The sequence below is a fragment of the Ammodytes marinus genome, assembly GCF_949987685.1.
Source record: "Ammodytes marinus genome assembly, chromosome: 18".
NCBI classification, from domain to species: domain Eukaryota; kingdom Metazoa; phylum Chordata; class Actinopteri; order Uranoscopiformes; family Ammodytidae; genus Ammodytes; species Ammodytes marinus.
In genome coordinates this window covers 17,917,410-17,932,011 of record NC_137222.1, presented here as the reverse complement: position 1 = coordinate 17,932,011, position 14,602 = coordinate 17,917,410, and the positions used below count along the sequence as shown (strand labels likewise).

Below are 14,602 nucleotides of genomic sequence, written 5' to 3'. Positions count from 1 at the left end.
TTGTTGGTATCAGAAGGTAGCCTGGCATTCCCAGACCTGCCACTAGGCGCTGGCAAATTAAATTTGCTGCGCGTGTTGGTCTGGAGACGCTCCGTTGAAGCTTATCAAGACTACCAGAAATCTGGTATAACGTTTCAATTGGTTCTATCTAATATGGGCGCGCCAGAGCCCTTTATATGGTGCTCTGGGGAGGACGTAACCGGATGACGACAGTGACGTGCATGCGACGTCGAAGCTGTGATAGTAAACATCAAAGATGGCTGCGGATATGTTGTGTGAGTTTGAGACTGCTTTGGCCTCGACCCTTAACGAATTGGAAGACGGGACTCATAGCTTTCACTAGCAAGTAAGTGGAATGTTCTGTTTTGCCGACCGACAACGGCAAACGTTTAATTGAACAGTTTAACAGCTGTTCGCTAAACGAACGGGGCTTACGTCACTTGTGCATCGCTCTGATTGGTTGTAGTGCTATCCAACTGCGTGCAGTGGCATTTGAAATGCACGAGTAGGAGCCGCCCCTAGAGTTGGAAATTACTATTGATCGTCGCCAGACCCTCTATCGTTCAAGATATCAGGGTCAGGATTTCCAGGCTAATCAGAAGGCAGAATCTAGTTCAAAATATGTTTGTTTGTGTGTGTGTGTGTGTGTGTGTGTGTGTGTGTGTGTGTGTGTGTGTGTGTGTGTGTGTGTGTGTGTGTGTGTGTGTGTGTGTGTGTGTGTGTGTGTGTTTCACTTTATTATTTACCTTTGGTTAACCTGTTGCATGCTGTGAGTCATACATTTGGTATTAACATGAAGAAGCTCTACCTCGCATTCAACATGTTCAGGGGCAGAATATAGACAAGGAAGGAGGTTGACTTCATTGTCTAAACTCCTCCCAACTGGTCACGTGGTTTAAGGAAAGGCTCAACCTAGTTTCTAAACCACACAGATAAATTCCAGTGAGAGCAGAGACACGCTGGAACCAGGATCCTTCCTTTGTTTTTCTCTGGCATTGATTTGATGAAAAACCTATTTTGCAGTCTGTAAGTATATATTTTGAATTTGTTCATTGTATTTGTATTAGAAGGACCTGTCTGAAGTCATGTAGACGTGTCACTGTTGAACCAAGTGTTTGATTCGATGAGAAGTTGTATTTCTTAATATTAACCGTATTTCTGCTTACAGATGATTCAAAATTGGCTTTTGTCCTTTGGCAAAAAAAAGAAGAGTTGCAGTGTGAGATCTAAAGCCAACGAATGAATTGTACAAGGTAAGCTACTGTGCTTTCATTGAACTCCTCCTTTAACTGCCCTCGCCCTGCACTTTGGGTAATCACAATAACATTACCTGTCAAGGCACGTCAAAGCAGAATGGACAGGAAAAACAGGAGATATCTCACTTTGACCTCATTGTGCCTTCTTTCCTTAGGGTTCTCCTTGCCTTTGCTAGTCACCCCCAGCAGTCTGTGATGCCAGTTGACCTCGCCATGTGTGTGAGCCTCAGCCAGCGTCAACCTCTTTATCAACTGCTGTCTTTGTCTCACCTGGAGCACACCCAGAGTGCTCCAGGCCGTCGCTCCCCACTCCTCTCCTCTTCTTCTCGCCCCTGCTCTCCCTCATCACCAGCTCTGCCCCGGTCCCCAGGGCCCTCAGAGCTTCGGAGCTGTTTGCGCAAGGAGGGCGACCACAAAAGCAAGAAGTGCGTGGCGTTTGCAGACGCAAAGGGATTCGCTCTGACTGATGTGCACCATTTTGTCCCTGAGCCATCTTCCCCTATTCCTCCTTTGCCGTTGTCACCTCTCCCTGCTAAAATGCGCGGCCTAGAGTTGACCTCAAACAAAGTGCAGCAACGAAAGTTCCAGCTGGGTTTCCCTCAGCCGGGGCAGGATGTTAACGGCTTCCTTGCACGTCTGAAAGAGAAGCACGTTCAGTTGCAAAGCTGCGACGTTTCAGAGTACTCCTTGAGTGGCAAAGTGTGCGTCTCCCATATAAGTATTGAGAAGACTGTGCATGTGAGGGTGACATTTGACTCTTGGCGGAGCCATCATGACATCCCCTGCAGGTTTATTCAGCAGCAGCGCGGCAGGGGTCCTGATATGGATGTTTTTGCCTTTGACGTGAGCTTGCCAAAGAACATAGATCCGATGGAGAGAATTGAGTTTTGTTTTTCCCTCAGGACCGGACCTGCCGCAACACCACACTTGGACGACAACAGGGGACAGAATTACAGGGTGTGCATGGAAAAAGAAGAATCTACTGCTATTCAAGGCGATGCTATTGCTAATCGTTTTTACCCCACTCTTTCAAAACATCGGTCTCCATCTTGGCCTCCACGTTTGTCCCTTCTAGTCCCGAACTCTGCTGATCCACCGAATCTGCAGAGGGGTTCACCAACCAGAGTCAGAGCAGATTGGAACACAGTGTTTAACTAAGTAGACCAGTGGAATGAGGCCGTGCATTTTGTCTATGGACAGAATTTGTAAATATTGTATTTAACAAATATTTAAAATATAAAGTTATTGCTTTTGGGGATGTACTGTATGACCTTTATGAGATCGCCATGGTTGATTGGTCTGATGTTTGCTGTTCGAAAAACATTACACACCTTAGTGGAACTACCCTGCTGAAATGTAAATAATAATGACTTTGATAATCTTCTAATTATATTGATTCTTTGAAAAGTTTTTCTTTCCTTCTGTATAAAGTCAAATCATTTAACACATGCTAATGTACAATTGCAGCTTAAGGTTTACCGTACTATAATGTTGACTAGACACATATGCCCTGATTAAGATACAGAGGCCCTAGAGGGAAAGTAAAAAAATAAAAAATAAAATAGACGTGTATTTGTCTGAGAGAAAACAAGTGTATCCGGACACAAAGAGTTTATTTGAACTTACAGCTACTAACCTATTTTCTCCATGCAAAGTGAATGAACAAATAAATGACCTATATGTTCACGATGATGTGATTTCTCTTGGTCCAGTCTCAGGTGTCTTGTGTGTCTTTCACGTGGTATGTCATGCATACCTTAGTCAAGGAACAGAAAGATCTCCTGAGCAAAGTGGGACACATGGTTTGCATGGGCAAGTCTGTTATGGACACTCCCCGCCCTGGGAATTGTTACATCTTGTTCTGTGCGTGACTGCCGTGGCAACCAGTATGTGATCATGGCAACATCAAGGCCAGTGTGTACTTGATTCTTCATGGGCCTTTGTTTACACACAAGGGTGGAGTCAATCATTAGACACTTTGGCAGCCAGAAAAAGAAAGTCTCTTGCTCTGATTATTGTGTTCCATTCCAACTCAATCATCTTACTGTTAGACTGGTTCCTTTCTTTTCCCTCAGGCGAGTGTCCTCCCCAGGCCAATGCCTTTGTTAAACGCCACAGCTGAGTAGCATCAGCTGAAATGATTCATGTCTCATATATGTTGAAGGTTTACACACCCTGTACCAAAAACACTTACTGTATTTATTTATGAGGTTGTATAATGTTGGGCGTGGGTCTGCAGTTCTCACCACCCATATTTGTTAAGATAAATGTAACATGACAAATTCATACAAGACTATATCAACTGATGTAATCTGTTTCTTATAAACAATTTGAAACTTGAAAACAATGATGCAATATGTTTTAGTGTGAATATGTTTGTTGTAATCGACGCCTCAGCAACTGAGATAAAAAAAAACATGAAGTGTAAGGCAGTGAAGTGTATTCACCATTGACGTGTTAAAGGGCCTGCCACCAAGCTTTATTCATTCAGAGTGTCTAATTAATTAATCTTAGAACAAACTACACATACAATAACACAAAAACACAGTTTCAAATAGAAATGTTCACACTAATTACAACAATCTTCAACGTATAGCCAAGGATATGTGTTGCATGTCTTTCTCTATCTCTCTTTCACTCTCTCTTTTCCCTTGATCTATGTCCACTTCTTAACCGTATTTTTCTAATAAAGACAAAATGCCAAAGAGAATGACACATATATTAATAAGACCCCAGAGGTAAACATCTTGTCATATATCACTGGTGTTGTATGCATTCATTACAACTTTGTCAATCAATTTATTCCTCATAACTAAATATTATTGTTTTCTGATTCTCTTCTTTTTTCTGCTTTTAAAAAATGCAATTACATCCAATTCTGCCTATTCAGGTTAATGAACATAACTATTTATTGAGTTTATCTTTGCCAACATTTCCTATTTAGAGTATCACACACCATCAGGGAGAGTAGGGCAGTTATCTCAGTCATTTAGAAGTTGACAGACTGCAGATGAACAGTTAAACATTGATATTTCCAATGAGCAAATACATTTTAACTCTGAATTGATAATTAATGAAAATAAATAATAACAATTATTTGAAGGTGGTCTCTTCGAGTATTTTTTGCTTGGGTAGTTACCCCTGTGAATATGTATGCACATCCTAGGCTCTTTAAAGGGGCAAGTTACTATAGCTACAGTGCTAGAATTAACACAAACTGAAAGCTCCTCAGAGCACCTTTAAACTTTAACAGTACAAAGTTACACATGTATACGGTGAGATTGATTACAAGAGATTGGACAAGATTCAGAGGTTTTGCCTTTAATTGTTTTTATTGAAGAAAAATCAAAAGAAAATACAGTTTAACAGCAACAGACAGCAACAGACACAATACAACACTTGGAATGTTAATGTAGGAAAACACAAGGCAGTTAAGGGTGTAAAGAGATAAGGGAGTAAGGAGGGAAATAAATGGTTAATGGACTGTGCTTATATAGCGTTTTGCTAGCCGTACTTGACCACTCAAAACGCTAAAACACTGGAGTCACATTAAACCATTCTCACACAAAAATAATTTGGTGTTCAGTGTCTCTTTGCTCAGGGACACTGGGGGCGGGGGATTGGAACCACCAACCCTACAATCCATTGGACGACTGCCCTAGATGCTTAAGACATAGCCGCCCTCAGTAGAAAAAGTCAGGGTTAGTGGGTAAGAGGGTAAGGAGGTAAGATAGTGGGTCAACCACTTAAAAAACTCTATGAACCATCCTACCATGAAAACATGATAAGGATGGACGACAACATTTACTCTTACTCCAATGTCTTACCATCAAACCGGAGATATGTTTGGGGTTAGGGGAAAATAAATGGTAAATGGACTATGCTTATAAAGGACTTTGCTAGCCATACATGACCATTTAAAGCCCTCAACACTGTAGTCTCATTTACACCTTCACATATTCATAGTCATTGTAGAGGGTTAGGGGGTTTGACATCAGTATGGTGAGAGGGTGAGGAGGTAAGATAGTGGGTCAACCACTTAAAAAACTGGATGAACAATCCTAACATGAAAATATGCTGAGGATGTCCAACAACATTTACTCTTACTCCAACCACATTATGAACACAAAGTCCAATGTCCTACCAACAAGATATAACGTTGGTTAAGGGGGATAGGGGAGAGAATTTGGGGGTAAAACATTTATGGTCAGTGGGTAAGGAGATAAGATAGTGGGTCAACCACTTAAAAAACTGTATGAACAATCCTAACATGAAAACATGCTAAGGATGGACTACAACATTTACTCTAACTCCAACCACATTCTGAACACACAGTACACTTTCTTATAGGAAGATATAGGGTTCCAAATTTTAAACTGTTAGACTGAAGCACTCGTTTGTGCACCAGTCAATTCTCAAACTTAATCCCAGATCTAATACACCCTGATGGGCCTTAAGTGTTGTCTTCTGTTGTTGTCATGTTGTGTTGAATAGATGTATTTTGTGGTCCTGTATTGAAGTCTTGTTTCTTGATGTTCTTGATGTATGTGATGTTGTAAATGGAGCTTATGCGATGTAAGGCACATTTCTGACTTGCTCTGGCAATTAAGTAATATCATATTGTATATCGTATTGTATTGTAAATCGTATCGTAAGGGGTTTGTGGGTTAGGGGGTAAATTAGCACATATAGAGACACAGGAGTGGTAATGGGCGGTCTCCACCTCTGCACCAGAAACGTTCGATTCTCTTCAGTAGAGACGGCCTTTTGTTTTGAACGGCCTCATCCTGGTCCTGATCCAAAGACTGGTCCTTCTTCTTGCCCTTTAAAGGAAATTTAAAAGAAAAAGAAGAGAAAGAAAGAGTAAGTTTAAGAGATAAAACAAAAATAAACTTTTGAAGTTCAATGTTAAGACAACAGGAGATGACCCAAGGTTGAAGCCAGCTGGATTTGCTCGGCCTTTAAGTCAATTCAACTTTATTGTCAATTTCTGCAATGTGTGCCAGATATACAGAGGAATCGAAATTACGTTTAAAGGTGCAGTGTGTATTTTGTCGTCATCTATCATTGAAAGTTTTCTGTTTCGTACCTTGCAGAAGAATGAGAAGATGCCACGTCTCTTCTTCTCTGTCTTTTCCTTGTTGACGTCCTTGTTCTGATCATCTGGAAGCGGCTGGACCTTTGGTCTGTGACAGAAGCTCCACCAGGGAGACTTCTGCTGCTCTGCTTTCTTAGGAACTTTGGAAACTAAGATGTTGTAAAGATAAAATTAAGATTTTAACTCTGGCTTAATCCAACATCTAAATTGTTGACTTTTGAGGGGATTTCACATTTACATATATCACCAGATTTGCATAATTATTCAAACATTGAGATACAAAATCTTATTGTTTTAATATAGGTGATCAACTGGCAATGTTTCATGATGATATATGGGTCAATGACGAATAAGGGTTGTCATGATGGTTTTTTGAAAATCTTTCAAAAATATATTTTAAAAGCATCCTTGAATCAATTTAAAATATACATTTTGTGTTTCTGTTATTTTTATTTCATGGGAAATGGGATTTACACAATTTTCTACTAAAAGTAGGCCCAAATGGACCTGACAATGTCAAATGGTGTAACCACAAAAGAATAAGAAATATTCATTATTTTGTCCACCATAGTGTAATATGAGTGTAACTCATAAGAATAATAACTTCCATTTCAAAATATCACATGAAAAAAGATTTTATTTGGATAACCCCTAAATCTAAATTTTATGCGTTTTTGCAATTTTGAGCAGGGCGTTAGCTGGAAACATCTTGTTTTCTAAATAATTGTTGACCAATCGTGTTAAAAGTGTTAAAAATTATTTAATACATTTAAGAAGAGTAATCAATTCTGGCCTACATTAATTTACATGTACATTTTGATTTTTTTAGGAAAAATACTGGTTACACCATTTGACACAAACCAGTTACACCACTTGACGGTGTTGCTTCTACAGCCAAAAAGTTTAATAAACAACACTGAAATCAGGCACTACAGTCAATATAGTTACTGTGTTTGGACTTGCCATTGGATTTTGTTTTCATGTACTTAAAACATTTGTCAACAAATACCATTAAGGTGACTATGGAGTAATTATCTATCTTTATTCACGAGCGTGGTCTTCTGGTTCAAGAGCATGCCGTATTGTTTACACATTCAGATTTTGTAATTATATGCTCTTAAACCTAAAGAAAAAACACTCTTAAATAAAGATCTCCATGGATGACAAAAATGTTCTAGGGTCAAACTCATTTGATTGTATTTATGGAAAAAATTCAATCAACAACAAAAAGTCTTAACAAATTGTGTGTTAGTGCGTTTAAGTGTGTCTATGTTTGTTTGTGAGAAAGAGCTAGGTGGATGGGTAGAAGAGACTAGGAGATTCATGTATGTTAAGGGTCCTGCTCCTGCATTCCCTTTTAAACAGTGAATTCATATTTAGTTATATCTATCTGAAAGCAAGGTATTATTTGGTTGACGTTATGCCTTGTGATCTGATTACATTTAAGAAAAAAGCTTGCAGCAGCACATGTGAGTGTGAGTGCACGCTTGTTTCTGTTCATGAAAACTACCTTTCCTGTCCTCTTTTTGCAAGGTAATTGGCTTGTTTCCTCTTTTCAATGTGTCATCTATTGTAGAGAAAGTTGCTCAATTCTGCAGCCTAAATTTGATTAACATTTTCTACTATTCACAAATTGTTGGAGTTCTAAGTATTTAAAGCTGCTGTTCATCCTTCCACATTAGGTGTCACTGTTCATATGCTTCATTTATATAATTTATTCACGTATTATGAAATTATGTGACATTAAAATGAAAAGGAATGATATAAAAATATGCATTGAAGCTAAGCATGAATTAAAAAATCACAAAATCATGCCACTTAATGATTTCATCCTAGCCGTACCTAGCTTTGGTGATAAAGTTGTGGAAATACCAACTATTTTAGAAGATACAAACAATAATAACCTAAAACTGGTTTAAAAAAGTAATTGAGCTCATATTTCATTTTAAACCAGTATCATAAACTAGTGAATTTTGGAAAAAAATTGACAAAAACCGAGATGTTTGTCAAATTAGTCAAATGGTGTAACCGGTTACACCATTTGACATTTCGACTAAAAATCGATTTTGACAGGCATTATCATGGACTCATATCTGAGGACATGGTCTTGGTGTGAATAAATCAAATATAATTCTTAAAACAAATAATACTATTTATGTAAAAAATATTTTTTCAACGTTTTATTTGGGTTACACCATTTGACATGTAACCCAAATGATACTTGACATACCCTAAAAGTGCAAATATCTTATATTTCTTGGAGAGCTCTTAACTTTGGAATGCAGCAGTCATGTTCATCAGGGGTCCTTTACTGTTCTTAAAGATTTGAACAAAATGGCACCTTGAATGATGGTTACACCACTTGACAATTCAGGACATTCGCTCGCTCCCCAAATTATTAGAACAAATATGAAAGTTGTATTTAAATATAATTTATATACTCATAATGACCTCCATTTTAGGATAATGCCAAAATAGTTTATAGGATGTTATATTGAGAAATTCACTGTATTTAAGCAAGTTACATTTTGTGGTACGAAGTTTTGACGGTTACACCACTTAGACATTTTTGCCTTTTATCTCAAAATATTCTCTCAAAATTTAATAAAACCAAAAACTTTCTAATAGGGTCTCTAGAAATGAATATGTTACAGTAATGTGTAAGCTTTTTTTTTGTTTCCACATTTTCAAATTTAATTTAACCTTACGGACACAAAAAAATGGGCGTCACGTCATTGACCCATATATAAGTTAAAAATGTTACAATATTCACCTGCAGTGACTCCAAGGCTCCTCTGCCGGTCGAGTTTCGAAGGAATTTTGGACACTGAGTACATTTCAACAGCGACTTCTTTTCGGTATGCTGTAAAGATGAAATAAATATTCAAACTTTGGCTTTATCCAACATCTACATTATTTGCTTTTGAAGGGACTCAAATGTATATACTGTATATTAATACATTTGATTATGTATGAACAAAATTGTAACACAAAAAAAGCTATAAATGTTACAAAATTCACCTGCAGTGTCTCTAACGCTGTTGATTTTTACATCTTCCTCCATGATCGGGCATAATCGCTTCTTACCATAGTTATCTGGTCGGAATAAAACAAAAAATGCACATTTAAATGTTGCATATTTATTCAAATATTTCAGAAAAAAAACGTAATACAAAGAAAGAATTGCTTCAATGTGGGTAACCAACTGGCAAAGTTTCATGATGATATCGTTAAGTGTTTCATGTCTCTAATTATGCTTTCTATTTTGTGTAACATCATTATTTTCTGTATGATGTTTTTTTTCTTTTACATGTTGGAAATACATTTTAATCAAATCAAATTAAGTAAGAAAAATGAACCATATTTACCTGTGCCGTCTAGCCATTCAGCTCTCAGGGCTTCTATGGTGGATTTCAAAGCCTTGATGATGTCTTTTAGAATCATCTTGCACGGTGTGCATCTAGCGAAGTCGAAGCAGGTCGTGGAGGCTCCATCCAATGAGGATTGAATGGCTTTAGATATCACAGAGTTCACCTCTTCTGTGATGGATCTTACAAGGTTCTCTGTGTATTCCGGTTCCATGAAGACGGATGGCTCGCTGATAACCACCTCAAAGAAAGCCGTGCCGAAGGAGCCTTTCAAACTCTGTTTCATGGTGTCTTCAGAGATGTGCAGCCTCTCCCTGAGGAACTGAGAAGGGGACGTGTGTCCAAACTTCTTGGTCCCACAACACCTCTGGGCAGAGTGAGGACTTTTCCTCGGGGTGAAGTGAGCCGATTTGTTGATGGCTGAGGACAGATTAAGACAGACTCTTCCAAGGACGAAACCAACCGCCTGCATTAACATTTTGGCCAGTTTGACATCCACGTCCCTGTGGCAATACCCTTGGTTTATGTCCATTCGCTGCCTAAATAAGAAACAAGAGTGAAACAAAAGTGTTAACACCAAAACAAACACACACAAATGAACATTCCCAACTTGTCAAATACTGAAGCTTTGCCAGTGGCCCTACGCTTAGATGATGAGGCTCTTTGCCTAGAATCAGTTTTTGAGGTGTGCGACTGTTCCATAGATGTAATGGTTAAGTTGATGAATGGCTAGTTATCTCAACAGAAGATAATTAGTTAGTTTCAGCTTCAAAACCCCCAAAATATACTGCAACTAGTTGCCTTAAAAATTTGAATTCTCTCCACTTTTTCATCTTCACAGTTTACCATTCATTGTACAAAACGTTTGAACCATAAACTTATATTGTTCTTGTCTTTTTCCACTAACCAGAGCATCAGTATTTGATAAATTGCGAATGAGAATGTGTGGGAAATTCAAGCTTCTGTAAGATTTTTTAGTAAGAAACATTTGTTAACGTACTTCACAGTCAGGTGGCTGAAGAATCCCTGGACGATTGAGCAGAGGTTGTTCTTCAGGCCGGAGAACTGGGCTACTGCTGTTTCTCCATCGTTCTCTCTGAAACTTTCCCAGGGTGTTTCTCTGTGGCGGAGCAGCTCTGTCTGAATGGCCGGGGACATTGCTGGTACTTCTTCAGTTATGAAGTCCTCCTCTTCAATATCCACTAACACTAGCGCTTTGGGGTTCAGGTCTGCTTCTTCAGCGGCCATATTGTCCTCATTGTCAACTGACGAGGTGGGAGATGTCTCCTTTGGACCGGTTGTCTCATTCAGGGACTCAGTTTGGAACAGAGTCTGAATATGGTGGAAAAAGATTTTAAAACCATTTAGAAATTAGGGTTTGGCTATTGGCAATATGATACACATCATGATACAGTGCAGTATTGCATTATACTTTACCTCATTGTCCTCATTACCAACTGAAGGAGTCGGAGATGTTGCCTCACAACCAGATGTTTCCATAGTGTCGTCAAAATTAACATCATCATCCGTGAGCATCTGAGAAGCTTCAAGCTCATCTTCCGGGCTTTCTTTGCTGGAGACCTTGATCTGAATCACTCCAGTAAAAGTGTGGAACGGTATCTGAATATAGTGGAAAGAGAATTAAAATACCATCAAGAAATTGTTTGATAAGTAACCACTGAAGTAAATTGTTATTTGTTTATTAATAAATATACTGCTAATATTGTAATTTATTATTTTTTATATATTATTACAAATGTATGTTATTTTATTTAGTTTAATTTTTTTATATTATTTTATTTAATTTATTTTTTTAATTTATTTTTTAATTTTTATTCATTTAACTACAATTTAAAATTCACAAACCTCTTGTGGCTTAGGGGACAAGCCGGTGGCGGAAAAAGTTGAGCGGACTGCTTCGGTCTCTGGTGTGACGTCATCGTCCTGGTTACCACAATCAACGATCTCCAGACGGTCTGATTTGGTTTCATCCAATGAGACGCGAGGAGACGTAACTGCAGGACAGGGAGACACAGTTATAGGAGCAGCCGGGACCACACATTGTCTTACCTGTTCCTTCACATCTGCAGAGGAGGGTTCACTCTCCACTAGGACTTCTAACTCGTTGTCAATGTTGTCTGCACTTCCAGTGACATATTCAATCTGTTAGAAAGAAAGTGCTGAACTGTTAGATATACTTTTCACTATATATGATCGCACCAAAAAATATATATTATTTGTGCTATTAAGGCAGCACTAACAGACAATTTAATTTGAATGAATACAGGTTTACACAGTTAACTAAAGTAAAAGTCTCAATACCAGACGGTCAGAGTCAAGAGCGCTTTGAGGCTCCTCTTCCTCCTCTTCCTCCATGATGGAGCTCAGGTGGTTACAATGACGGCTATCTGGTGAGGAATCTTTATTAGATTCTTCATAGACCATGAGGATAGCAGACAGGTAACCCTCTGCTCTGGTGGCCTTCTTAGGGACAGACCTCCTGGTTTTCCTGCTGGAGGCTCTGGAGATTGGTTCACTGTCTCTTAGGCGTTCTGCCTCAGTGTCCGTTACCTCTTCAGTCTGATGGGAAAAGTGGCAAACTGTTAGATATCATTTTTATATAGATAGATCAAATCTCATATGTAAACTCTTGTTTTTTTTTCAAATCTCAAGTGTATATTTAGTATAAAGAAGCCTAAAATGGAAAAAGTTAAGTAAACTAGGCTACAAGAAAAGCTAAATCTTACTGAAGTACTTTTGTGTTTTTTGAAACTCAAATTCTGAGAAATAACTAATAACTGAAGCTCAAAAATCTATGTAATGCCATAAAAGGCACATTATTTCCGTTATATATTTAGTGTACTAGATCTATAAAGTAGTCTAAAATAAAAATACTCAAGTAAAGTACAAAAAACTAAATTGTACAGCACTTATAGGCCTATACATGTAAAGTAAATGTAGTTAGTTGGTTGATTAATACTGTACCTCTGTCAGTTGAGACATCTTATGGTTCTTCTCCAATATCTTTCTTTGTAATGATGACATCTTTGTCTTCAGTTTTGTTGATAACTCGATAAGTTTTGGGAACTTTTGGTTTCTGTGACTTATCACTTCAGTGTCCAGGACTGCAATGAAGCTTTTATTCCCTCAAAATGATGACATCACAGAGTTCTATTCTTTAATATGTCATGTTCTAAATAAGTCTGTTGCATTTTTCCCTTGTTTGTGTGTGTTCTAGAATACCAGTATTCTAATTTATGCAAATTATGTTATGATTTAAAATGGTTGTTTTTCACTTTCCCTGTATGTGTGTGTTCTAGAATACACAGTCACACACAAACATGGCTTCCTTTACTTGTGAGGACCTTAATTGACATACAGCTCTGGAAAAAAATAACAGACCACTCCAAATGTTCAGTGTATCTTGTTTTACTATGTATAGGCACATGTTTGAGTAGAATGGACATTTTGGTTTTATTATAAAAACTACTGAGAACATTTCTACCAAATTCCCTCCAAAAATATTTTCATTAAAGGGTAACTGCACCCCCTGTTTGAACTACTGCACGATTTTGAAAAATGCTTTCAGACCATGGATTCTGAATTCCGTTTGAGAACCTTTGTTTTTAAACATTCCGACATCAGCCTTTTCAATAAGTAATGTAGAGATGAAGATTTAAGAAAAGTATAATGTATAATGCATTCCTAAGCCCCAGCCCATACCCCACCCCAAACTCCTAACCTTTAGCTTATAACCCACGAAAAAAATTCCGTCGCGTACACGGTTAGACATTTTTGTAAACGTTCATACCCCTAGTTGGAATCGACATTTAGCAAATCAACCATTAGGGGGCAGCAGCGCCGCTCAGAGTAAAAAGTTTCTCAAATAGGAAGAAGAAGAGTCAAACAGTGAATTAACTGGAATAAATATTTTATAATAGGTCCATGGAAGAAACAGCTTTAGCAATATACATAGGCCTACTACCGTATCGATGGAAGAGGCTATTACATTAATCACAACATGTCAAACAAACTAGTCTCGTACGGACCTCCGGCACTTCTCTATTGCTGCCGTCTAGCTGACATTCTTCCCCATGTGATCCCCGCTTGTGCTGCTCGGTTGTAGTTGTACAGTATGTCCTTGTGCCCCGGCCGTGTGATTTCATAGATAGATAAATGTGTATGTAATTTCGTACCAACTCACAAAAACCTCTCCTCAAAAGTTAAGACATTTTCTAAAGTATTATGTCTTTTGTTTGTGTTTGTAAACAAATGTACAGTAAGTGAAAGTGAACTGTTGGCTCTGCGACCCCCGTGATCTTCGGTAGTAATGCTCCGTTCTGTCCGTTTGGTACGCATCCGCAAGCTTGCAGGATATGTGCAGAAATACGAACGTAATGTACACAGAGTAGGGACAGAAGTAACGTAGAGCATAAATGAGCCTTTACCATACATGGAACAATCCGGATTCTCTACGTAACGAATCCCAGAAATTTGAACAAGTGAATCGCGACTGGCTGCCCTAGTGTTTAGCGCTCTGCACAGCCACCCCAGGCGGTCAGCAGGGAATACGTCTAAATGCATGTAAGTCGTTAAGTTTGACACTTTAGTATGGTTAAACATGACTATAAATCATTAGGTAATAAAAGTAAAAAAAACATTATAGAGCCTCTTTAAACCACATGAGGCGCAAAAAGACAGTCTGTATCTCTTGCGCGGCACCAAAGAGATGGTATATAATTGTTTTTTAGAATGTTTGACAACTTATGCCAGAGACGTAAGCCAAAGTTTGAATCAGAAATGTTCTAACGGTCGTCCCAATGCATTTTAGAACGGAGAACAATCGCATAACAACTTAAGCCAAAGTTCTAATAGTCCAG

General features: G+C 38.3%; 1 protein-coding gene across 1 annotated transcript; it reads left to right on the top strand.

Annotated features, from left to right (window-relative positions):
- Nucleotides 1–297: 297 nt before the first annotated feature.
- On the top strand, nucleotides 298–4,210 carry LOC307264962 (protein phosphatase 1 regulatory subunit 3C-B-like). Its single transcript, XM_080046530.1, has 4 exons — nucleotides 298–346; nucleotides 933–1,026; nucleotides 1,169–1,253; nucleotides 1,412–4,210. Exons 3-4 carry the CDS (start codon nucleotides 1,240–1,242, stop codon nucleotides 2,412–2,414), a joined length of 1,017 nt encoding a protein of 338 aa, XP_079902656.1. The 5' UTR covers nucleotides 298–346; nucleotides 933–1,026; nucleotides 1,169–1,239; the 3' UTR covers nucleotides 2,415–4,210.
- The last annotated feature ends 10,392 nt before the right edge of the window (nucleotides 4,211–14,602 follow it).